Source organism: Pholcus phalangioides, unplaced genomic scaffold (assembly GCF_987345545.1).
Source record: "Pholcus phalangioides strain wild (caught in Gottingen) unplaced genomic scaffold, Ppha-v1.0 ptg000001l_1, whole genome shotgun sequence".
Lineage (NCBI taxonomy): Eukaryota > Metazoa > Arthropoda > Arachnida > Araneae > Pholcidae > Pholcus > Pholcus phalangioides.
In genome coordinates, this window is record NW_028301594.1 from 23055981 (window position 1) to 23082331 (window position 26351).

Sequence of the window (26351 nt, forward strand, 5' to 3'; positions counted from 1 at the left end):
TTGCAGTCCAGTAGATGACACTGCTATCGCATCATATCACTTACACTTGATAAAATGTCTTCCACTAACTCATTGCTCAAGAAAATTCTCGCTATTAGATGGCTGTGGTTTCTGGTAATATAAATTTGGGGTCCATGCAGAGACCAAGATTACCGGGAGTCTACGGCTAAAAGTATTCGGGAATCACTGGTTCAAACTATCCTGATTCGCCTTAAAATATGGTCACACTTGTACAGAGACTGACAGTGAAATCCCAGAATTGAGACGGTGAGACCACGTAAATGCAACGTGCGCCGAGTACTACGGTGAGCCAACGAGAAGCCTCTTTAACAGGCAAGTAGTAAATTTTGACATATTTTATGATTGTTTTTCTAGTGTGTGCCGTGTTTTAATTTTCCTCTTCGATTTGTTTAGCGAGGATATCGTTGAACATTTTCTTTCCCCGCCTCATAATATACACGTAATTATCACTGAAAAATCGCGATCTTTGAGAAATGGCCGGAAGGGCGGGAGACAATTCAAATGTACGGGTAGCAGGGCACAACTGTGAACAAGCGTTAAACACTGTTGATATTTAGCATTATTTGTTTTGCTCTAATCCTACACTCTAAACCCACGGCACGCGGCCCGTAACAAAATCACTCAAGTGGCCCACGATAGATTATTTAAGTGGCCCGTTGCAAATTTCTGGTTTACTTCAGTGGCTAATGGTACATTTCCAGATCATTTAAACTGCTAACATCACCTATATGGATCACTTAAGCGACACCCAAGCGCATTTCCAAATCTCGAGTGATTCGAGGCACACCTCTAGTTCAATTCAGTGGTTCATGGTACATTCGCAGATTACTTGTGGCTCGCAGCACACTTTCACATGACTAAAGTGGCTCTTCGCCCATTTCGAGATCATTTAAGTGACTCGAAGTGTATTTCCAGACCACCTGTTTCCTGCGGCACATTTCCAAATCACCGGAGGGGCCTGCGACATGTTTCCAAATCAAAGAGCTGTCCCGCACGCTCATAAGGTTGAGCACCCTTGGCTTAAATTGTTCTCTCTTAACCCATGGCTTACAGGCCAATTGCAGCCCCAAAGTCATCCAGTGTGGCTCGCGACCCCAGACATAATTTTGCAAACAAATAGCGCATTGTCATATGACTTGAGTGATCCGCAGTGCAGTTATACATTATTCAAGTGACCTGTGGCATGTTCTCGATCACTTTAGTGGCACGTGGCATATTAACAGATTATTTGAGTAATGGATATAGTATACAATTCCAGATTTTAGCAGTGTTTCTATTTAAAGTTATTTGGTGGATTAAAAAGTGTTCCTTAAAACAAGATTTTTGCTATAACAGTATTCGTTACAACAGGATTCGACTGTACTATGGCTAGTGAAACCAAAAAATTATTTTAAAAATGAACGACAATAACAAAACAACATTCTTAGACTAAATAAGGGATAGAGATTAAAAATATAACATCCTAGACCAGATACCAGATTGAAAGAAACAAAAGCCAGGACTCAATTTTAAATAATGCATCTAATAATATTGGTTAATATATTATTACAACTGTCGGGGCAAGAAAAGCGTCTGGTTCATTTAAAAGTCTCGTTACAGAAAGCAACATTCCTACAACACTACAAATATTCAATCATTACACTTCACTCACAATTTAAAACAACAGATGGCAGCATTAAAAAATCACACATGACCTTAGATATGTACTCAGACTATCAGGCATGCACACTTTGTTCTAGAGCTGCGAAGCTGTGCTGGAAGAGATCTTCGCAACAGGATAAGTCCAGGGGCAGAATCCTGGCATTCATTCATTCAGTCTCTGGGTTCAGTAAAAACACAATTGCGGGATTAAAACTATAACGACTACTATGCAGGAAATTAATAAGAATGGTAATATGAAATGTACAACCTGATGTAAAAAATCCGAAATGAGATATTCCAACAGGAAAAACAATGTAACACATTGGGGAAAATGGTATATATTAGATACAATGTATAAAAGACCAAAAAAAAAAAAAAAAAAATCTTTTTTCGACTCGATTTAAACAATTGCTATACAAAACCCCATTATTACTAACGCACCAGTTCTGGTCATATCACTATATTTCAATGTACTTCCATTAATGAGATGGGTTTGGAATTTGATGGGTTGGAAATGAAGGCACTGTCTATCTGTGGCGCCACAAGCTAATTACTGAAAATATCTTATCAATATCTTCCCTTGGGTTTGAACTTGGGACCATGACAACAATCTTCATGGTGGTAGACGAGCATCTTACCATCACGTCACTCAAGCTGCATACTATTACTAGTGACCACTGGCAGATTAAAGGAGGTGGGGCAACTGCCCCACATGAGCAAAAAATAAAATATTCTTGGGGTATCCCATACCCTGCATTTTCTAACCAACTGTTCCCCACTCACAAAATTGCCACCTTCAGATGATAACTAGCAGTAAATAAGGGAATGTAACCCAGGAGCCAAGGAAATAATAATAGTAGACGGGAGAGATGCACACAAAACAAAAAGGGCAAACCATCATAATCAGGTAGAAAAGCACCAACATGCTAGAAAGGAAATCGCTGAAGGAAAAAAAAATGGATTGGCATTCCAGAATTCTTTTAAACTTTTGCATTTTCAAAGCTTATTAGGAAAGAATTTTTCAGATGATGGGATATTAGCAGGGATGACAAAATTGTTTCAAACCTGTGGGTGCTTGTCTTGAGCATTATGTAAAGAATTTTGATTTCTAAATTAGATTTGATTTCTAAATTTGATTTCTAATCTAGGGGTTCTCTGACCTGTGTCGCAAACTTGCATATGTGCTCAAATGTCTCCTGGCTCAGATGCCATTGAATAGACCTATTAGATTTGTTAAATCAGGGTTGGACAAATCCCAGATCACCATTGCGATTAAAAAATTGGAATTAGAACCGAAAATTCTCTATGTTTGGTTACTGAATTAGTCAGGGCAATACAAAAATTTTGGAATTCATATCAACATAGAAGAAGTAGGCGGGGGGCTGTTAGGTGGCTTGTAGCAATTTTTTCTGCACCTAGGTTTTTTTTGTAATTTGTCGAGCTCTGGTTAAATCTAATTGGGAAAGCAAATTGCTCGATTCCGGGGGTGGAAGGAAAGCAAACATGGTGGATTTGAATTGATTTTGACTACTTAGTTGTACTTTCCTGCTTTTAATTTAAGGGAGTATTTTTATTTCATTTCAGTAACAGTCCTTGTCAACAGGTACAGGACAAAAAAAGGTAAGTATTCTGTAATATGCAGTGGGACCCCCCTCCACATCGGTCATTCCCTGTTAACCAATACCTACTGTTAATGGAAACTTTTGAAATACACCGTGGAATATGGCATCAATGTGTTCCACTGTCTTATTATCCGGCACCCCTTTTAGCAAACAAAAATTTTGATAACCCATGAATGTTTATTATCAAGAGCAGGGGTGCACAACTTATTCAATGAGCGGGTCATATATATATGTCATTTCTGATGCTCGCTGGTCAGAATTTTGTATATACAGGGTGATTTTAATTAAAGTTCCTATACTCTGAGTAGTTTTTTCTCAAAAACTGCTTATCCGAATACAGCCAAATTTTCAGGATATCTTAATGAGACCATTAGAGAGAGATTGCTCATTAAAATATCCTCAAAATTTGGCTGTATTCGGATGAGTAGTTTTTTCTCAAAAACTTTACTCATCCTCAAAAACTACACATTGATGAATATAATTAATATTTTTCAATCTTTTTTTCCTCTTTTTTTTTTTTTTTCATTCAAGGTTGTTAAATTTTAGTCCATTGCAAATTAGTCATCCCATGTTCCCTACCATTGGCAACTTTTCAGCAATATTCAGTGATTGGCAAGTAGTTACCTTTGACAATGGTTTTGGCTGTAACTGGTAACTTTACTTGCCTTTGAAAAAAAGTTTTTCTGGAAAGTTTACTTGTCTTTGAAATTTTTTTAGCTATAATTCGCTACTTTACTTGCCTTTGGTAATGTTTTAACTATGATTGTCTATACTTCTTGAATGAATCCCAATTTATGGTATAGTCAGCCCTATGCATTTAACGTGGCATGTATTGATACGTTAGAATGTATTGATGCCTTTCTACCAGAATACTTTTCGCAGGCCGGTTGGAATCCCTTGGCGGGCCAGAGGTTGTGCACTCCTGATCAAGAGGTTCCGCTGTATATATATTTTTGCTCATGTCTGAAGTCTTCACAAGGTTGTTGGCAATTTTGCACATTAGCCATTTTTCAAATTCTGGCCACTTTATGAAGTGGCCAGACTTCAGACAGTATTATCAACAGATAAGCTACATCTTTTTCCAATTTGTTTATTGCTCTGTAAATATAAGAACTTTGTAGTAAAGTAATAGATTTTTACATAATTTAATATATATCTATATTTTAAAGAATCTGCAATGTCAAGATTTGCTGCTACAAATGGTCCATCGCCCCTAGAAAATGTGAATTTGGAGCAAGATAAAGACGATGATATGCAGAATTCTACGGTAGATCCTAATGAAAATATATCTTCAGATTCTCCATCTTATTCTGGAACGTTCCGATCAGGCATTGTTCCCATGCAGCGCACTGCGATACCTCCAAATACACTTCCTACAACAGCTTCGTGGCAACCAAATGCTCCTGGTAAGCTGTTCTTTTAGACTTGAACTGTAATGCCAGGTAATTAAATACAAAAACTATGAATTTTTCACTGTAGTCTCTTTTGCTAGAGAATTTTTTTTTAAATTTACTTATTAATTCAAATGACTTTATATTAATTTTAGGTCTTATAAATTGTTTAGTGACATGGCGGCATCTTATAGTGTTTGAAATTGCACATATAGGCTAATCAAAATGTTGAGTGCCACAAGAAATTTCAAAACTTTTATTTGGATTATCATGATTGATAATCCTAAATTATGCATGTTGGTTCGAAAAGGTCAAGGCAGCTATAAATTCCACAAGTAAGCAGTTATCTAATTGTGTCAACCTGGGTTAATAGATGACATTATTTGTCTAACAAGGAAAGGGTCCCAAGGTGTCTTCAAAAAAGTATGAAAAAATTTGAGTACATTCATCTCACCCGGAAATGAACAAAAACAAAGAAATTAGTGGCAGAATGCAATTAAATTAAAATAACAGTTGGCTGTATTCATTGGCAATAAAAAAAAACTTCTTTCTTTTTCTTTCTCTCTTCCAGCTTCTCTCTAGAAACTAGATTTATTTCTCTTTTCTTTCTTTGTGCTGCACTTGATCAAGTGATGTTTCAATGAGGTCACTAACAGCTGGATTTTGAAATTCATTCTTGGCCTTTATTGGCATTCAAAATGTTAATACAGTTGATGGTCATTGTAATGGCCATTCATTATAATGACTAGTTATAACAGGTCCAAAATACGGAAAATATCTACGATGTGATCATTTATACCACATGGTTCAAAATATTTTCCTACTTCCACAATGTTATTTTTTATCGAATATAACAACTGCTAAATGTTGTTCAATTCATTACAGTGACCAAACTCAGCTCAGAACCCTCACCCCCAGTTTTTTCCGCAAAAAAAAAAATGGATGAAATCTGTCATTGAGTGTGTTTGACCATGACCTTTGATTCTTGGAGAAAAAAAGGTAAAATAGATGGTTTAAACAAGATAAAGCATTTTACTTCTATGGGGGGGGGGGACCTGATGGTCAACCCTTAACTGGCATGGTGGGGTCATTTTGACTCCACACATTTTTCATCTTGCCACCCCCTTGAGAAAGAAATGTATCTGGAACATCTTATTTTCAGTACCTTTCAAGCTAGTTTACATATTTTAAATAAATTTATGATGTTATTCTACGTTTTCTTCCTTCTATATCATTGATCAAAGTTTCCGTGGGGTCAACATAACCCCACCTCACCACTAGCATGTTTTTTTATCTGACAGCGGGGTGTTCAGATCAAAATGGCATATTGGAAGAACGCCAATTTTTTTAAAATAATGGTTTCAAATTAATAGTGAAACATCAGATATCCAAGGTGAGCATGAGGATAGTGTTAGTGAATTTTACGCAAGATCTGTGCCATCAACATGTCATAGTGTTGTTTACAAGTACTGTGTTACCGATTTAAAATAAGACTAATTTTCGTGCTTGTGAAAATATGGTAAATATTATTTTAATTTAATAAATAAATGAAGTCATGTAAAAAACTGATTGCTTTTATGAAAATTTATTTTGTTGATTTTTAAAATGCATTAATACTTGCTGGGGTCAAAATGATCCCACGATGCCAGTTACTCACAGGCTTTTCACAGCGCCAGTTAAGGGTTAATTAGCGCCATCACTGGAAACTTTGTACCTACCATTCTGTTTTATTTTTTTCACATGATGGCTCACTCCCTCTTTCCACAATTGGTTTTTTATCTTATTCTAAGTTTCATTGTGTACTTTTTCAATGGAAGAATATACAGATAAGAGAATTTATATATTACCATATTGAAGTATTATTATAGTGTATTGCTGCATGTTGTGAAAAATAAATGCTGGTGTTGGCTGTATGCAGTATTTCTTAAATACAATGTTCATACTGTATTATTTAAATTTAGCTTTTTTCCAGCATGAAGGAGAAATTCACAATCAAATTGTTCGGGTGTATGTAGTCAGTGATGAGCACATAATAGAGGATAAAATTACTTCTATAGCTAAAAAATATTTTCAGTTTCACTCTTAAAAGAAATCTTATCACACTTTAAATGATTTCTATCTAAGGCAGCTTATTATTCGTATCACCATTTTGTTTTATTATGTTGTTGAGCATCACATACAGCTGCCCTAGCTTTGTCATGAACAATTAGTGCCATCTATTGATCTGATGTGACCACAGTATTAATCAAGCTTTGCTAACAAATGCTATTTATAGTCGCTCTAACCTTCTTTTCAGATCAACCCCAGATTATTTTGCAAATGATGTATGTTTTATTCTTTCCCGTCTTCCGTATGATAGTTATTCATAATTTTTTTTGTTTCCAATCAGCAAATGTATCAGCTCCATTGTCATCCCCTGCCTTGAATGGAGATGGTGACGATGATGGCAAGGCCAGGGTTTCAAAGCCTTCACATTCAAAAATTGATTCTATCAGACAGTGGGGTATCTCTACATATAAATGCACCCGACAAATATTATCAGAAAAGCTTGGCAAAGTTAGTATTGTTCAAACTTATGAATTCAGAAGTGTTAAGTGATTTCAGAATAGATCTGTCTTGGTTGCTAACTGCGTATCCACTAAGATAATTTTGATTGAGATTTACTTTTTATGTTATTCGGTATACTGTTATTTTTCAGTGAATGAAAATCAAAACTAGAATAATATAGAATGTGTGTGAGTTTTTTTTATTGGTTAACAAAGTGTCTGAAAGTCACAGGGTCATAGCATGCCTTCTCAAGACCCTGGGGTGGACTTTTTCTTTGCCCCCCTTCCTGAAAGGGTTATGCTCAGAAAAATCAGGGGGTCCCCCCCCCCTCTCATTTTCAAGATTATTTCAAACCAGAAAAACTAAAAATTTCTAAGAAATGTACAAAATAAGTGTAGATTTCTTTTGGCGGGGGTGGGGGGGGTGGGAGAGGCATTCTGTCTGCTTGAGGCCTGAGTTGTCCCAGCCTAGTTCCGGTCTGTCTGAAGTGTACTTAAATAGATTTTAGTATTCTCAAAAGCTTCCATGAAATTTTTTATATCTCAGTTTTAATCAATTCTGTAATGTGTGTAACATAAATCAAAGTTCTATAAATTAAAATAATATCAAGTTGCCTCTAGCACGTTCAGGTATCAAGTTCAACTACATGTAGTGTTAGTGTATAGAGGAGTTTGTTGATAGGATTGTTTAAGGGGAATATGTGCGATTTGATTAACGTGTGGTTCAGAAGATCAGAAGAGCGTTCTTTAACCTTTTTACACCTGGGGACTTGTGGAAAAAAACAGCTCTAATTTTTGAAAGCTCAGAACCATATTGCTTAGTTTCACAACAGTGTAGCTCTGCCATACAAAATATTGTATATATTGGTACACAAAAATTCATATTAGGTAGCAGCTATATGAATTTCTGTGCAGACAAATGGTTGAGGAACACTGATAATTGTAACTATGTGAGTAAGCTTTTTTTTCTTCAATTATTTTTTTGTATTGTTATGTTCAAACAAATACAGTATAAGTCACGATAAATAACAACGGGGATAATTAACAGAGTAAATAATGTAAATAGTCAAGAATTTGAAATTTTCAATATTTTATAAATATTTTTTTCATTTAAGGGTTCAAAAACAGTTGATACTGAGATGGAAGCCCAGATAGAACTGCTGAGAGATACTCAAACCAAATACGCAACTATATTACGGCTAGCTAGAGCGCTGACAGGCCATTTCTATCATGTTGTGCAAACTCAGCAAGCTTTAGGCGAAACTTTCTCAGAGTTGTCTCACAAGTCCCCGGAACTGCAAGAAGAATTTCTTTATAACGCAGATACTCAGAAAAGTCTCAGCAAAAACGGGGAAACTCTGCTTGGTGCCCTGAACTTCTTTGTTTCTAGCCTCAACACATTGTGTAATAAGACCATGGATGACACACTTATCACCATTAAGCAGTATGAAATAGCCAGGTAAATTCTTCAAATTATTTTCTTTTTTCCTTTGTAGCTATTATTTTGCATAGTAATTAGTATAGTCTAAAAATTAAGAATGACAGTTAAAAGTACAAATTCAGCTGCTCAACTGATTTTGTTGGCAGTTTTAGTCAGATTTGGGGACAAATAAAGTGATTATTCCCTTACATCAGAGCAGAAGAAGTCTTACTACAATTTTTACGGTTTTATACAATTGGTTGTTTTATGTGTTTTGTTATGAAGCATCAAGCCCAGAGATCAGGATTTTTCCTTTTTTTTTCCTTGCACCTGAACGCAGAGATAGATTTGAGAAACATATAAATGCATATGCATTAGATCAGTCATCTCCGTCAGTGCGTATGTCCCGTATCTTCTCCACCCATGCGTTAAAAGAATTTTTTTGTCGAATACAGTGAAACACTAGTGTACAATTATATAACCGTATAGATAATACTATTAATATTTTATCTGGGGTCATTCCCTATTGTTATAATGTGTATTAACCCTTAAGGTATCTGAATGTTTAAAATGCCATTTTGGAAGAAAATATATTTTTATTTTTCACTAGCTATAATATCAGATGCTGCCTGGTTTTCCTCCATATACTGGCACAATAAGGAAAGTGACAGCCATTACAAAGGAATAAGCATGCCTGAATGTATTGTTTGGGAACCACAGAAACTAAAAGAAACATTCCAAAAGTCATTGTTGAAGCCCACGAACTGTTGATGCCAACAGTTTTTCCACCCATTTTGGGCCTTTGCCCAGTTCTGATGAACTTTTAAGATAGCACCTGTCATTCAAGTTGGATTCCATTTGGTATATATATGCAAAATTTGATAACGATCGGTCGAAAGTTATAGATTCGTACAGAAAATCAGTTTTATATACATAATAATAATGTCCCATTTCTTGTGATTTCAAAACAGATCTTGTTTTTGTTTATATGATGCTTAGAACTGAACTCATTTTACAAAGAATGCTATTTTTGATATTTTACTTGAGTTAGAAACACGATTTCTGAAAATCTATTCATTGTATCATTACAAAATTTTAACATGATACCATGCACAATCCTTTCAATTCTGGTACCAAACCTGCATCATAACTAGCTAAATCTTTATACCAGATGGTAAAATGACATAATTCACTTTCCCCAAAAAATTGAGGAGTTCTCATTCCGGAATCTCGTTTGTCAAAATTTTCTCTTTCAGTTTATGAGAAAACAATGGAGACAAATTGTAATAAGTCAAAAAGCCACAGAATTGCATTTTGGCAAAATACAGGGTGTTTTAAAAAGAATCGTCCGATTTAAAAAAATCATAACTATTCAGCTTTTAATCCGTTTTTATAGGTAGAAAGAGGAAAATCTTGAGTCTCACACAAATACTGACAGGTAGCGCTAACGCTCTTCATTCGTCCGCCTCTTCAATGTTTGTCAATATTGGCTTTTCCCACAGTTAGAAACTGATTCAGATGACTTTATTTTCCAGCAGGATGGGGCGGCAACACCATACAGGAGTTCGAGAATTTTGGAACAATTGTATTCCGAAATGATGGATTGGCCATACGGGACCTGCAGATTCAGTTAAATATCACTGGCCTCCAAGATCGCAGAACCTCACTGTGTGAGTTTCTTCTTGTGGGGGGTTTATAAAAGACTACGTTTATGTGCCTCCTCTTCCAGCTACATTAGCTGAACTGAAGATATGCATAACAGAAGCAGTGGATGCAAACATGCTCACAAAAGTTTGGGACGAATTTGACTAACGTATATATAGATCTATGCTGTGCATCCCAAGGTGGACATATTGAGCACCTTTAATTTAGTTCGTAAAAAAACTTTGATTAGCCATGTAATATAAAATTAATCTTAAATGTATATGTTCAATATTTTTCGTAATGTACGCATTTCAAATTGGGCGATTCTTTTTGTAACATCCTACATTGTTTAAAAATTTATCATAATAAAGTTTTGAAAAAATTATGTAACATATTTTGCCATCAGAGCACAGATATATAAAATTTATTTTCTTATTGTATATGTATGTTCTCTATACAAATCTACAATTTTTGATTGATCGCCAAATTTTGCATATATACCAAATGGGACCCAACTTGAATAGGCTACTTTAAAAGTTTGTCAGTACTGGGCAAATGCCTGTCGAGCGACAATGGTTCCTGGGCCTCAACAATCACTCTCAGAATGTTTACTTTGGTTACCGTACTTCCCTAGCAATGTGTTTCAGACATGCGCATATGCCTTTGCAATGGTTTGTCACTTCTTTAGTGCTGCCAGTATTATGTATACTAGTTTATTTCTTGACAATGGTTTGTCACTTTTTAGTTCTTCTAGTAATTGAAGAAAACCCAGGCAGTGTCGAGTATTACAGCTAGTCTATTATATATAAAAAAAATGCTTAGAATTTTTTTGCAATCCAGTTTCAAATATTTCATTATTTTTGCATTATTTTAACCCTTTATGCGGCAATGACAAGATAGCTTGTCTTCTTAAAAGCCTGTTATTTTATCACTGGCAAGTCTAGATATTTTGTAAATTTGATTTCTCAATGGAAGACTTTTCTTTATACCCGTTAGTCTGTACCTGCAAAAAAATTGGAGGAAAGCCTACTTTATTAAAAAAGATATGGCATTTTGAAGGAAGGTTTAGTGATTTCTAATTTTTTTTTTTTTTTTATTTGGGTCCTTCAGAAACAACTCCCCGTGTTCCACAGAGTATACCACGAGGCTTACAAACGTAAGTAACAACAACAAACATATACGGTTCAAGAAACTCAAAATTTGCAATACAGCGTAATACAAAAGAAAGGAAAAATCAGATCAGTATGTACAATAACAATATACGAATGCACTTCAAAGCGCAATATTGCACCAGTGAATGCCATATGGTATCAATGAAAAAAAAAAAAAAAAAAAAAAATTCAATACACACACATGAATAGAAAAATATACGACCACACATAAGTATATATATATATCCACACATACACATATATATACACACACCAATACATACATACAAAGATAGTGAGAAAAAAAAAAATAAATAATAATAATAATAACAATAATAATAATAATAATTAGTACTTAAATGGAAATTTTGATTAATTATTCAAGAATCGAAAACAGCACTTGCAAGGAAAATGAGAATGTACACATTGTATATACAAAAAATAAAATAGAAACCAATTATTTTTTCGCAAAGATATTTTGTACATATATTTTTAGAATGCGAAGGACTTCCTTTGATTTGACCAAATCGGACAATGCAGGCGGCCAAGAAATAGACAGTTTCTTAAGTTCTTTTCTGAAATGAACCCTCTCCTTCGTTAGATTTTTGCACGACAGAAGAAGATGCATAGGATCTTCTTCATTGGTTCCACATATACACAGCGAACTACTGGCAAGTTTCATTCTCGCGAGATAACTTTGAAAATTCCCATGCCCAGTAATAAATTGGGTCAGATGGAAATTTGTGGAGAAATGGTAACACTTCCTTCTCGCCGGAATCGAAGGGAAGAATTTCTTTACCGGCCTGGCATTTTTGGAACTGACATACTCTGTGTTCCACTGATGGATTGATTTGTGTCGATACACATATTTATAGTGAGATTTTGGGACTTTCACATTTTCTATGACATTAAGAAGTGTAGCAGACCGTGCGAGATCATCTGCCCTCTCATTCCCAGTGATGCCACAGTGACTTCGAACATGTGTGAAATCGATTATATATTTTTTCTTTTTAAGATCATTTATAAGACATTGTGTCTCCACCACAAGTTTTTCTGTAGAATTTATATCTTGTAGACTTTGCAAAGAAGAGAGAGAATCTGAACATATCAGCGCGCTATTATTATCGTTTCCAACACAAAATGAAATCCACTTGGTGGCAAGATTCAAGCAGAGGAGCTCGGCTTGAAAAACAGAACAGTTATTTTCTAATCTGAATTGGCGAAACAGGAGCTCATTCTCTTGCTTATAAGCAACGTAAGCGAGACCCACTTTGCCATCAATTTTACTGCCATCAGTGTAACAGATGAGATCGTACTTAGGAAAAGACTCTTCATTGTAATTTACAAGTGCGATAGCAGCTCGTGTCGCTGGGTGCGGAAGAGATGAAAAAGGTACTATACCCGAAAGGGAATTGTCATCACAATTTCTTGAAAATATGTTCTTGGCCTCGTTATTGTAGAGGATAAGGATGTCAATAGGTGTTTGCCCAGAAATAGCAAATAGTGCCTCGTAGCTAACTGAACGATATCCTCTAACAATTCTCAAAAGAAATCTCCGCTGAACTTTCAGAATATTCTTACGATTTATTTTCTTTTTCAGGGAATCACCCCAAACTCTGGAAGCATATGTAAAAATAGGAACGATGGCCTGATTGTATATTAAACACAAGACATCAGATTTCAATCCAAATGTATTCTGAGATACTCTCAAAAGGCCATTCAAAACACTTTCACATTTCCTAGAGAGGTATGTGATGTGTTTTTTCCACTGGAATTTTTTGTCGACAATGATTCCTAGATATTTCATTTCTTCAACTTCTTCAACTGCCACGCCATCCAGAGTTACATTGACTCCACCTCCATCCGGACATTTTTTATGCACCATCATAACTTTACTTTTTTCAGGATTGAATTCCATCTTGTAAGATTTGGCCCAAGAAGTAACCAGATCGAGAATTACCTGAGACGTTCCGCAAGCATCAGTAAACTTCTTCCGTTGAACAATCAAAAGCAGATCATCAGCAAAAGCAATCTTTGAGCAGTATTCGTGACTTGAAAGAACACGCAGGAGGTCATTTATTATTAGGTTCCACAGAAGGGGTCCAGATACCGATCCCTGCGGACATCCTTTTTCCGGGTAAAAGACTCGAGAAGCATTGCCTAGAGAAATTTCTGCTGAACGATTTTTCAAGAAACTTTTGACCAGCAAGTAAATGTTCTTTGGAGTTCCACCTTTCCTAAGCAGGTGCAAGATCCCAGGCCACCAAGCGTTATCAAAAGCTCCCTTGAAGTCTAAGAAACATAAAATTGTATACATCTTTTTCATCTTTCCCTTCTTTACGACATCACACAAACGCGCAGCGGCGTCCTCCGTTGAGCGCTGAGGAGTGAATCCAAACTGGTCATCACTCAGTTGACCCGTCTTCGAGAAATGCCATCTCAGACGCACAGTGAATAATTTCTCCAGGCATTTGCCCAGGCAAGACAAAAGACTGATGCATCTGATATTATTGATTTCAGTTTTAGATGTTCTGTTTTTCGGTATAGGTACTACCCTTGCTCTTTTCCACGACAGAGGAAATACGCCGAGTTGTAAGCATTTGTTGAATAAGAGATGCAATAGCGTCGGGAAAGATTGGTGGAAATGCTTAATAATGTCATTGTCAATTCCATCAGGACCCGGAGACTTCCCCAGTTTCAGTTTTTTAACAACACCGTTCACCTCATCAAGCGTAAAAGGCACATCATCAGCTGTTTCGAATGGAAGTGCAGCATCGGACCGGATGGCTCTGTGAGTATCATCATCGTCATTTCTCTCGTCTGGAGGAAAAGACTTATCAATGATTGCGCTGATGGACTGTCCATACGTTGCCGTGAAGACTCCCGGAGAAATTTCAATACCAGATATTTCAACGGTCCTCGAAAAGTTGTTTTTGACTGATTTGTAAATTTTACTCCAAACATTATGAGTGTCAATATCAGAAAGAAATCTCTTCCAGGAGGTTAGTTTTGCTTCCTTTAATTTGAGGTTATAAATATATCTGGTTTCAAGGTATTTTCTCTTGTAGATATCTTTAATAAGCAGAGATTTCTCTCTTTGGAATCTTCGTCTAATGGCATTAAGCTGCTTTCTCAGGCAAGAAATTTCAGCTGTCCACCAAGGAACAATGTGTTCTCTTATTCTCTTAAACGGGATAGAATCATTTGCTGCACTGATGATTAAGTCTTGTAGTCTCTCGACTAGAACCTCCAACAGTTCAGGATCAGAACATTCTTGTAGACTTCGAACGAAATCCTTTTCAAAATGTGAACAAAAGGTTTTGAAACGGCTCCACTTTGCTCTCCTGGTGTCAAAGAGTTTCGTCATCAAAGGAGGTAGCGGATTTCTTCTATTTGAGAGAAGTATTTTAAAAGCAATCATTCTGTGATCAGACATTGAATCAATATCTGGAATGTTCCAATTTATGATTTGTCTAAGAATTTCTTGACCGACAACAGTGACATCGATGTAACTGCTTCCTTGATTACCAACAAAAGTTGGGCCAAAGTCCTCATTTACAACAACAAGATGCCATGTGCAAAAGAAGTTTGTGAGTTTGAGTCCTCGAGAATCAGTATTAGAGCTATGCCACAGATCTGATTTACTGTTGGCATCCATCCCCCAAATAAGTCGAGAAACATTTATGTTCGAGAGAGTTGAAGAGAGTTTACCGAGATCCGAATCAATGTTTTTAGCTGGTTCAAAATAATAAGAAAGAAGAGAGAAATCTATGCCTTCAACTGAAATATGTACAGTAACCATGTTGAAGTCAGTGTTACGAACATCCAGAAAAGAAAATATTTTCTTAGATCGGATGACGATGGCTGCCTTCACCACATCCGCTGACCGATGAAAATGAACTGTGTAAGAGGGAAGAAACCCCGGAAGACTGCCTGCGAAAAAATGCGGCTCTTGAATAAGAGCTATATCAATGTCATCAGATTCCATGTTTAAAATAAGTTGCTGCGTAGCTCTCTTACATTTATGCAAATTAATTTGTACAACTCGCAGACAAGATCCTGAATTCAAATTATTATTCATAATGGATTCGAGAAAGGGTAAGATTTCTCATAAAATTGTCAGTCGGACAGCAGCTGTCATATGGTTTATGATTTACATCCACACACTTGGATGGATTTTTGGTTTTTGCGTTAAAACGAATGCAGTTGGCACAAACATTTTTATTTTTCTTATCACAATCAACACTTTTGTGTTGACCAGCACAGCTAAAACATGTAAGAACACCTCTACATTCACTAGATTTATGATTGTAACCCAAACACTTGAAGCATCTATTCATCACAACAAAGTCCTCAACAGTGCACATCGACCAATCAAATCTAAGACATTTTTGTAGTATGCATCGCTTTCGGACTGCCGCAGGAACATTGACAACAACATGTCTCGAGTCATTGAACTTTTTCCCCAACACAAATCTGAACCTCGATTCTTTGCTGTCACTGTCAGAGGAACATATTTCCGGATTTTGGTCAAACATTACTTGGACTAGCTCTTCATCACTGACAGAATTCGGTACATACTTGACCAAGATCGATGGTTGTCTGCCCCTCGGTATTTCTGAGACCAAGTTGGAACATCTTTTCGTCAAGGCCTCGCGGAGCTTATTTCTGTCATTTTCGGAAACACATTTAATCACAACTTTATCATTTTGAATTTTTCTCAGTCCTTGGATTCCAATCCCCATCTCTCTCGGATTTATTTGGTCTTTGATAAGTTTTTTGACCTCGTCCGAAGAGCATTTCTGGCCCTCAATTGAACTGACAAATAAATCGCATGTTTGTGACGATCGTTGGTCTTGTTTTTCTAAAGGCGCGATAGATGGCGGCACAGTGCACACCTGAGCGTAGGTACGACTCTCAACGGCCTTGAGAAGGGACTCTTCACAAGCCTTGCGAAAATTAGCAGACTTTAATCGCTCAAAATTAATGGTAATCAAGCTTTTCAACTCACTTAAAGCATTCCTTCCATCTTCCCTTGTTTGATTATTCATATTACACTTCGATAACAATGCGTTTTCAATCGTCTGAAACAACTGTTTACAAGAGGCATGAAAACTGGCGTCTTCATCGTTAGCCGCCATGTTGCCACCCCCTGATTTCTAATTGCCACAAGGATTAAAATTTTACATAAAAATGACTTCTTCATAGAAAATGACTTAGGTGGTCCAAAGTTTATTACTGTTATCATTTTGAAATACTTTCTATCAAAAAATGTTATTAATGTTCACTCCAGTACCATTTTATAGAAAAGTGACAAGAAAGGTAGTCGGATACCTTGAACGTGCAAATAGATCTAAATGTACCTTTCTGTATGCTCAAGAGAAAAGTTGACTCTTTGTGTAGTGTATCCCAAATCTTTCTAAAGGTTAGCTAAGCTCAAAATCTATTTGTGATGGGAGTGGCCTAATGGTTAAATTAGATCCCATTTATGACAGTGAATCCTTTAAAACAATTTTCTCCTGTCCCTTGAAGATTGCCATAAACTGATTTCATGTGTTTTATTTTTACATATATTTCTATGCCACAATTCTGAAAGAGGTGTAGGAATGTAGCATATAGGATTTGCCGATATATAACATAGGAGGTCAGTTAGACTTTCTAGTGCTTAACATTATAATGAGACAAAACGCATAATGAACTATAATCGAACCATCACTGACAAAACATAATAAACACAATGAACCATGTTTTATTCTAGAAAAATACTTACAAATCTTTGTTGACAATGATGACTCAATATTGTTATTTTGCTTAGGTTGGAATATGATGCCTACCGAACTGATCTCGAAGAACTTCTTCAAACTAATCAACCAACCGTTGGTTCGTCAAAAATTGAAGATGCACGCAAAAATTTTACACTCCACAAAGAAAAATATGAAAGGCTCCGAGCTGATATCGCCATAAAAATGAAGTTTTTGGAGGAAAATAAGGCAAGTTAATGATGTTAGAATATATTTGGTGATGCATGTATCATCCCGTTGATTTTTATTATTCACAAAATTAATATCTTTATCACAGTTGATTTTTTAATAAATTTCTGGCAAGTTTGATACAATAGCGGGTCTTTTTCTTCTGGAAGAAAGCTTAGTGATATGTTACCTGGAATAAGTAACACAATATTATTGTGATTAAATAATATATCTATAGGGGAGACTGCTGTACTTACAGGCAAAATTCACATTAAAATTTTTCTCAGTCGCTGGGAAACATATTTTTATTTAGTAAAATGCTCAGGATATTATCTAAACCTTTGCGAATAAAGTCATATTTTTAAAAATATGAAATTTTGAATACTGAATTTTTAAAAATTCAAAATTTGGAGATGTAATTTTCTCCCTTAGGTACAACAACCTGATGCACCTATGGAAACACCCAGATGTACTTGCAGACATAATGTTGTAAAATGTTTAATCAGTTTTTTTCTTTAACAATCACAAGCACATAGTCGCCAACCAATTTTATATCTTTAAAAAAAATCAAAACTCTCTTGCACGACCTATAACTTCTCTATAACTTCACAATCATGTTACTACATGGTTTTTACAGAAAACAAAAAAATTAAACACTGTTTTGTATGCAACTTTGAAGCAAGACCAAAAATAATGTAGAATTAATGATAAAAATAAATGTTAAAAATGGGAGATGCAATACATATGGAATACATCACTTAGAGCAGCGGTTCTAACTTTACTGTGACTTCTCAGGGGCTCTGTGGCCACTCAAGGTAAATTAATATATAAAAAAAAAGAAGAGAGAAAGAGAGACCTTCGGGCTCTGTCATAGAAATTGTGTACTGAAAAGGGTTCCATCAGTCGGAAAAGGTTGAAAACTGCTGCCTTTTCGAGTGTCCAAAGGTACAATGCAAGTCATTTTATTTTCTAAAGGGAAATAGCAACAGATAGGTTAAGATTTTGATGACTTTAAAATCAAAAATAAATCTTCAAAACCTCAATAATAAACTATGACTATGACAAATACTCGTGAAAAAAAAGTAAAGATATGCAATTTTTTTTACTTTGACATTCAAAGAGTAAAGATATCATTTATACCTTGAGTCTTCATTGAGCTGGGTTTTCTTGAGCAGCTGCCTATCACTAGTTTACATCCGCTAGGAACCCGTACCTGTTTTTGAATTTTAAAATGAAATGTCCGTAGGTACAACTTTCTTCAGGTACAGATGTCTTCCCTATATATATTGTAGCACCCGTGAGTTATAAGAAATTTTTATGCAGGTTGTTTTTTTTCTTTTAAAGCTTTTCTTAAACAATAGCTTATTGATTGTACTATAATCCATTGTATCATAATTATAGTTCATCATTTAGCTTCTCTCACTTGAGGAAATAATAGTTGGAGAGTTTTGGATAAGACCAGGATTACACTATAAAAGTATGATAAAAGATCCTTTAACAAGTTGAAAAAAACAACCAATCAGCCAATTGGTTATAACTTTTATCAAACTTTTATAGTGTAATCCTGGCTTAAGGTAATAAACTGGTTAAGTGATTACAATTTTTGATCTCATTTAGAAAGGAATCTGGTGGATTCCATTTTACAGAAAATTAATCCATGTGAATGGGACCAAGATTATCTCAGATTACTAAAAACTTGGATTATCCAAAAACTACTTTTTTGGTGGGGGGAACCCTTTATTTTGTTATAAATATGTATAATGTATATAGCGTATACTAGTTAAACAAATATGAGGTCCAACCCTGGGTCACTGAGCTGGTTGGAACTTATTTTCATCTGATGAAAAAACTTCAGACCTACATATTCATATTTGTTTGCTCTTACCTTTTTAGTTTTGATTCACCAGCTTAATTCATTAGAAAAGGGCTTAGGGCTGCCTGTCTTTTTAGAATAGAGGCTAACAGGAGCTCCAGTTCTTGGGAGCTGATATGAAAATAAAATTTTTTCCACTACAAATTTACACTAGTACAAAATGCCTGTGAAAAATCTTGCCTGTAGGCCAGGCAAAGACCTCAGCCTATGAATCAAGACCCCTTTAGTTCAAATTTTCTTCGAATTAAAATTACTTACATTTAAAGAGAAAATGAAACAAATGTTAATTCTATTTTTATTCATCTTCAATGAATGCATATTATATTATGCATCAAGGATTGACATATCCCAGGTGCCATGGCGACTAAAAAATTGGTATTGGCACCTAAAATTTTCTTTGTGTAGTTACTAAATTTGCAGGCTGAGAGCAGCACAAAATGTTTGGAATTTATAACAGCATATTTGCCAACATGAAAGAGGGTCACTATGTCCTTAAAAATTCAAGAGAAGCATTGTTTTGGACCATAGGTCTTCAACCTTTTTCTAGTCGCGAGCACTGCCTGTAGTCATCAGCAAAAGAAGAGCACCCTTACGGCAAGTTTGACATGCGAATGCATGAAATCAGGATGATTTCAATCTTTGAATGCAATTTGTACAAGGTGTTTAATTGGAACGTTGATCAAGTGCTTGAGAGCATTAAATCGAATATGAACATCAAGCACACTCCACATGCTCGTGAACAGTGGGTTGAAGATGCCTATTTTGGGCTTTTTCCTTTTTTTTTTCTTTGGGTAAAATTTTTTTTGCCATCTAAAATTTTTTCTGGAGATTGTTTTGTGATTTGTCCAACCCTGCTATACACTATCTACCAATAAGTATTTGGACACCTGTGATAGAAAAGAAAAACTAACTTTATTCAAAATCAATAGTTGGTAGAGCCTCCACGAGAGGCAATTACAGCGTGAACCCTCCGGGGCATACTTTCCACAAGTCCTTGTGTGACGGCTAGTGGTATTTTCTTCCACTCGGCTTGGAGAAGACATGTCAGTTCCTTCACAGATTTTGGACGGGTAGGGCACCCCTTAATTCGGCGATCCAACTCGTCCCAGAGGTTCTTGATAGGGTTCAGGTCTGGGCTCTGGGCAGGCCAGTCCATTCGATGAACCCCACTGGCACCATACCAAGCCTTGGTTAACCTCCCAGTATGACAGCTGGCATTGTCGTCCTGGAAGTAACAGGAGTCCACCCCGTAAAACTGCCACAACGTAGGAAGCACATTGTCATCCAAAATAGTGCAGTAGGCATCGACGTTGAGCTTACCATGAATGGGGACCAAGGGTCCCAGTCCATACCAGGAGAAACACCCCCAGACCATAATTCCACCTCCGCTGAACTTGACTGTTGGCACAATGCATTCTGGCAGGAGACGTTCTCCAGGCAGACGCCAGACCCAGCCATCTGAATGGTAGAGGGTGAACCTTGATTCGTCGCTCCAAAGAACCCGTTTCCACTGATCTACGGTCCAATTTTGATGTGCTTTGCACCACATTAACCGAGCAACGCGGTTGGACTTTGTGATTAAAGGCTTATGGGCAGCAGCATGACCTTGAAAACCAATCAGATGTGCTTCCTTACGGATGGTATTCATTGAAACAATAGTCCTGGATGCCTGTTGAAACTCCTCGTGGATGAGGGCCATCGGTTGGGTGCGGTTCTTCCGAATTTCTCTGGACAGCACCCGTTGGTCTCTATCTCCCAGTTTCGTTGGTCTGCCGACTCTGGGCAAATTCCGACAATCACAGCTCACCTTCCACTTCTTAATCACACAGGCCACTGTCGATTTTGGGTACTTCAGCTCGCTAGATATGTCCCTTAAGGATCGGTCATTTTTGTGATACCCGATAATTATACCTTTTTCAAAATCAGAGAGCTCCGAACTGCGCGGCATCTTGCATGCGACTAATGCTGATGTTGTTTCCTACACGATATATACTGGCGGGGGGCGTGACGTATCTCAGGACCGCAGATATCGTCATTTGCATAGGTGTCCAAATACTTATTGGTAGATAGTGTATATTTATATGGAAAATTCATATTTTTAACTTTTGCATTGTCAAAAACATGCATATCTATTCTTTTTTTAAACTGTTGCCTTTGCAAATAAGGTGTAATCAGGAAAAAGAGGGTATTTTTATGAAAAGAGCAACAACATTTGAGGAAATTCTGCATTTAGTTACCTTTTCCGCTGTTATCCTATTTTATGAGAATTATTGTTTTATGATCTTTATGAATTAAGTGTAAAATATGTGAAATCGCTGCAATTTTTTTTTCTTTTCCTCTTTATTCTGTGTGTGTATTTTATTCTGATTCTACAAGACTAATAAAAAGTACAAAACTAATGTTAGTGGTTTCTTAATTCTTTTACAGGTTAAGGTTATGCATAAACAACTTCTGCTATTTCACAATGCAATTTCAGCATATTTTTCTGGAAATCAAGCAATGTTGGAGGCTACATTAAAGCAGTTCAACATCAAGTTGAAAAGTCCGAATTCCGGTTCACCTTCATGGTTGGAACAGTGAATGTTGCATCATATTTTGACACTAATATGTAGAACATTGAATTTACTCGTGTATTATTGATTTAATTTTTTACGAGAACAGGAATCAATATTTTCTTGTGCGTGAATAATGTAATTTGCAGACTTTATATTCCTTGATAAGATTTTTTTTGTGTATATTTTGTTTGCTGTATTTGTTCGCTGAAGATTTGCAATTGCTTGTAAAGGAAGTTGTCAAAATACTTTGGATTTTACCAAAATTAGTGAAACAGTTCAAATATATCTTATGCAGTTCTACGCATTATCTATAACTTCTAAATTTTTTTTCCTTTTTTGGGCTTCTCATCAGCCATAAAATTTTAAGTATAGGCTATAACTTCCTGATTCATTTCTTAAACCCTCCGAGTTGTAAAATATAATTTCTTCAATTGAAAGTAAAGGGCTCTAGTTTTTTAGTTATTCCCCATCTATAAGTTTTAAATGTATTACATCAACAGAAAATAAGTAAAGACTATAGCTTCATATTCTTATGGCAAATTAAGCTAAGGAGGAATTGTGTACCTTTCTTTCTCATCGACATTCTTATTTCACTATTTTCAGCTTCTAACTCATTCATTTAAGTAGGGTGCTTATTCTTTTGAATCAGGGAGGGGAGAGGGGTCATTAAATGTTTCATTTCATGCTTGAAAGTACTGTACTCTATATAAATTTGGAAATATAGTTTGATTAACTGATTTGACCACAGCTTCATATCGATTCTTTAATGAAAATTTTACGAAATTGTCGTCTCGAGTTTTAAAATGTTGATTCTCTGAAGTATTTTGAATGGTTGAATTTCTGTTTAATTTGGTGTAATATCCTCAGACACACTATTGACAATCTTGTGCGTGCTGTCTGGAAACTATCGTTAGTTTAGTGTCTATTAATTAGCTGGTGTTAGTTTTTTAGCTTTAAATTGATCTTTAAAATATGTTCGACTCATTTCTTAGAAAAGAAAAAGTACCTCTTGAAACGACAAATTCCTTGGTCGAAATGCAGATTTTGAGCTAGCAAATACAGTAATACAAGTCAGAAGTGTGCCTGTGAATTTGATGAATTAATGTATATATATATAAAATTTGTATTACGTATATGTTCTAATGCAATCAATGAAAATAGTTAAAAGCTAAGTATCACTTAATTGCTTGACAGGTTTTTAAAATGATATATTTTATTGCACATATGCATAGGAGGCATAGCATGGGAAGGAAAACATGTATATTGGGGGGTTTCTTTTAAAAAAAGAGGTAACAAATGCAATGCAATTATGTTTCCTTATCTAATTATTCGGCAAGCTTCTTTTCAGTGCAAGTCCCCCCCCCCCCCCCCCACAAATGGCAAGAAAATAATCATTGAATGGTATTAAAGCATTTAAACATTTTCAATGTGCAATTATTTCTGGTGTCATTGAAATTTAACATTCCATTACAAAAAAAAAAAAAAAGTGTTATTTTGAACTAAGGTATATTGGGTTGACCTGGGTATGTTTATACATACATATAAGAAAAATACATGTATGAAAAATAACAAATGCCCTAATGAACTAGTGAGAGAAACTGGTCCTATACTGTGGGAAACATCTAAAATCTTGATGTCATACAAACATGCTTTACTACTGAAGCTTTTAGCTTTGCTCGTTGAACGATTGCACAAAACAAATGGGTATTTAAGAGGAGAATTTATATTGTGCCATGCCAGTGTGAAAGAATGTATTTTTAGATATATAGTAGAATTGTTTATATTAGATTTTTTTTTTGTTTTCCAATTATACTTTGGAATTAGTCATGTTTAATGTTTTTTGTCTTTTTTTCGTTCCACATAATTATATGCATCGGTGACAAAAGAAGTTGTACTAAATTAGTTTACCAAATTTGACTCGGAAATATTTTGCACAGCGCACTCATTTTTATTCTCAGTGTAATAGCATTTTTTTTTTTGATAGGTGAGTTTTCTTACATTGGAAAATTCCCTTATATATTCTTGTTATCTTTCCGATTGACAATATAATTTGTTTTTGATTTCTGCATCTAGAATATTTCCAATTCATGGTTTGCTGACGTGTTATTCTAAGTATTAGCTAGTAATTATTTTTAAAATCCATCTTGTGAAGCTTGATGTCAAAAAACTTTCTTTTCCACCAAATCTCCCCCCTCCCCCCCCCCAATGCATAATTTCTAATAAATTTATGATTGGGTAAAGTTGAAAAACAGGATTTAGCAGAATTTCTGGGTAAAAAATTTATTTCTTTTGCATGACTCTCTCAAATCACTTTGGTTCTGGTTTTTTTTTGCTCTTTCAAAGTGTCCCATTTCATGTAGTAGTGCGATTTCAATAATTTCACTTGTCTTTTTGATTCTGTGCTTTGTTGTGTGTTTGACTAATTGCATGCACATATAAAATTCTCATATAAATTCAAAATATCAAAGGCCAAATGCTTAGACAGATTTGGTCCATTTCTTTGCAAAAAAAAAGCTGGGGCAGATCTGAGTTCAGGCATTGTATTGAATGAAACATTCTTTGAAGGCCGTTATATTGGATGAAAAATATTGTGGGATAAATAATAAAACATTTTTAGGACTTTAAAAAAAGTACCGGTCATTATCATAACGCATGGCCGTTTTTATAAGCATAGACTGTATCAAGTATTTTTACCCCTTGAATTCTGACTCCTTTCTCCCACCGTATCAACATTCAAATTTGTGTAAAATGATGCCAATAGTTGCATTAATTTATCAGTGATTAAAATCCTTCTGTGCTTGGATCAGTGTTAACTGACAGCTCTTTAGAGCTGACTACAAATTGGTTTGTTGAAAGTTTTTATTTTTCGGCAAGTTTGTGAGACATTCTGAATTCATGCGAGGATGATGAAATATTAATTTTATGCCGCCTTATCATGGCCATCTTAGTTTCTGGAATGCATTCAACATTTATTGGTGATCGTGTTGCTGATAAGGAATGAATAATTTATTCAAGTATATAATTTTAGTTAATTTATAATATTTTGGAGCATTATTTATTGCATTTTACATAAGTAGTGTGCTGGCCTGAAAGCAAAAAGTAATTCCAGATGGTTTTTGTTCAGTTACGGAAATATATAAGCACAAATGTATGATATTTTTGTTTGTAAATATTTTTTTGTTTTACCAAGCTGTATTAATGACTGACCACATAACTTTTATTGCAATATTATAAGTATTAGGAAAAAGCATCATGCATAACTTGACATCTAATGAAGAAACTGTTAGCTATACAATAGTTGATGTGCCTTATCACTTTGATTCTCTTTATAGTTTTGATGCATTTCTCAAAAAAAAAGTAATTAACCCCTTTCTTAACCTTAAGATAGGGATTTAATATTTAATTTTTGACTAACTTTGTCATGTCATAGTAATGTAAAAGATACATTGTATTTAAAATTTTACTTAAAATTGTAAAAGCTTAGTTTTTCGTACTGTATTTTTCTATCCATAGTATATCAAATGATATAAAGCTCTTGTATTACCAGTAGTAAAATTAAACTATGGAATCAACGAGATGCATACAGAATGGAGTCAAAACACTGAAACCACCTGTGTGGTATGCGAATGTGTCACAGTAAACATATGGTATGGTTCAGAGTAATGAAGGTTTTATTTAAAATCTGGGTTGGTGCTCTTGCGGTCAATACTTAGTTCTGTCACAACCAACATAAGGAACGGAAAAGTTTCAGTTTGACGAGTGATAGATCATTGTTTTGACTTGATGCTTAGATACGAGTATTTCTGAGACTGTGCAGTTGGTAAAGCGTTGACATTGTGCAGCAGTTATTCATATCAATGCAGACGTGAGCAGATGACATTTTGAATCGTACACAAGGATGGAGATCCTAATTCATACCAAAGGGTGAACGGGTTGGCATTCTTGTCTTGCCCACATAAGTTGGGGGGATAGGTCAATCAGAATTGTTTGAGAGACATTTCTCAGAAATTTAATGAGAATGATCAAAGATAATGTGTCTGCACACACAATTCTTTGTATGCTGTGGAATTTGTAGAATCCTGTGTAGAACGACCGTCATGCTAGTTAAGGTGGTTTCATTGTTGCAGCTTGATCCAGTGTATAAGTAATGTACAGCAAAATATAAAACATTACCTACGTGGCTGTCTTGTTTGATGTTAACTTTATGTTTAGCTATGATTTTCCATAATTTTCACATGTGTAAATGACTTTCTGTATGACTAAGATACAATAATGCACATTTTATCTCACCAGAAATAATTATGAGTCTTGAAATTATGGAACGGCATGTAAATTTAACATGAAGTTACAGTAATAGCGTTTGGGACCATTTTAGTTGTATAATATCCAATGGTGTGGATAACATAGATGTTTAAGAACAAAATAAAGAGCTCGTACAATATTTTGGTTGTTTGAACTATGGGATATGATGTGCTTACATGTAAAGTGAAATAGAGCCATGATTTAATTGAGTTCTTA

At 35.4% G+C, this 26351-nt stretch overlaps 1 protein-coding gene across 2 annotated transcripts; it reads left to right on the forward strand.

The window, feature by feature from the left end:
- The first annotated feature begins 160 nt into the window (after positions 1-160).
- On the forward strand, positions 161-23304 carry Arfip (ADP ribosylation factor interacting protein arfaptin). 2 transcript variants are annotated; one of them, XM_089232269.1, is made up of 6 exons: positions 161-333; positions 4454-4690; positions 7065-7231; positions 8337-8680; positions 17252-17426; positions 21706-23304. In XM_089232269.1, exons 1-6 carry the CDS (start codon positions 282-284, stop codon positions 21856-21858), a joined length of 1128 nt encoding a protein of 375 aa, XP_089088395.1. In that variant the 5' UTR covers positions 161-281; the 3' UTR covers positions 21859-23304. The 2 variants fall into 2 exon arrangements, with proteins under 2 accessions (XP_089088395.1, XP_089088404.1); XM_089232278.1 differs by lacking the exon at positions 161-333 and adding an exon at positions 3209-3282.
- The last annotated feature ends 3047 nt before the right edge of the window (positions 23305-26351 follow it).

What these genes read in the sequence shown, in the direction of transcription:
- Arfip (XM_089232269.1), top strand. Translation starts at nt 282, where the DNA reads ATGCAACGTGCGCCGAGTACTACGGTGAGCCAACGAGAAGCCTCTTTA. An exon ending in ACGAGAAGCCTCTTTAACAG is followed by an intron (nt 334 to 4,453) that starts GCAAGTAGTAAA and finishes TATATTTTAAAG; the next exon opens with AATCTGCAATGTCAAGATTT. An exon ending in GTGGCAACCAAATGCTCCTG is followed by an intron (nt 4,691 to 7,064) that starts GTAAGCTGTTCT and finishes GTTTCCAATCAG; the next exon opens with CAAATGTATCAGCTCCATTG.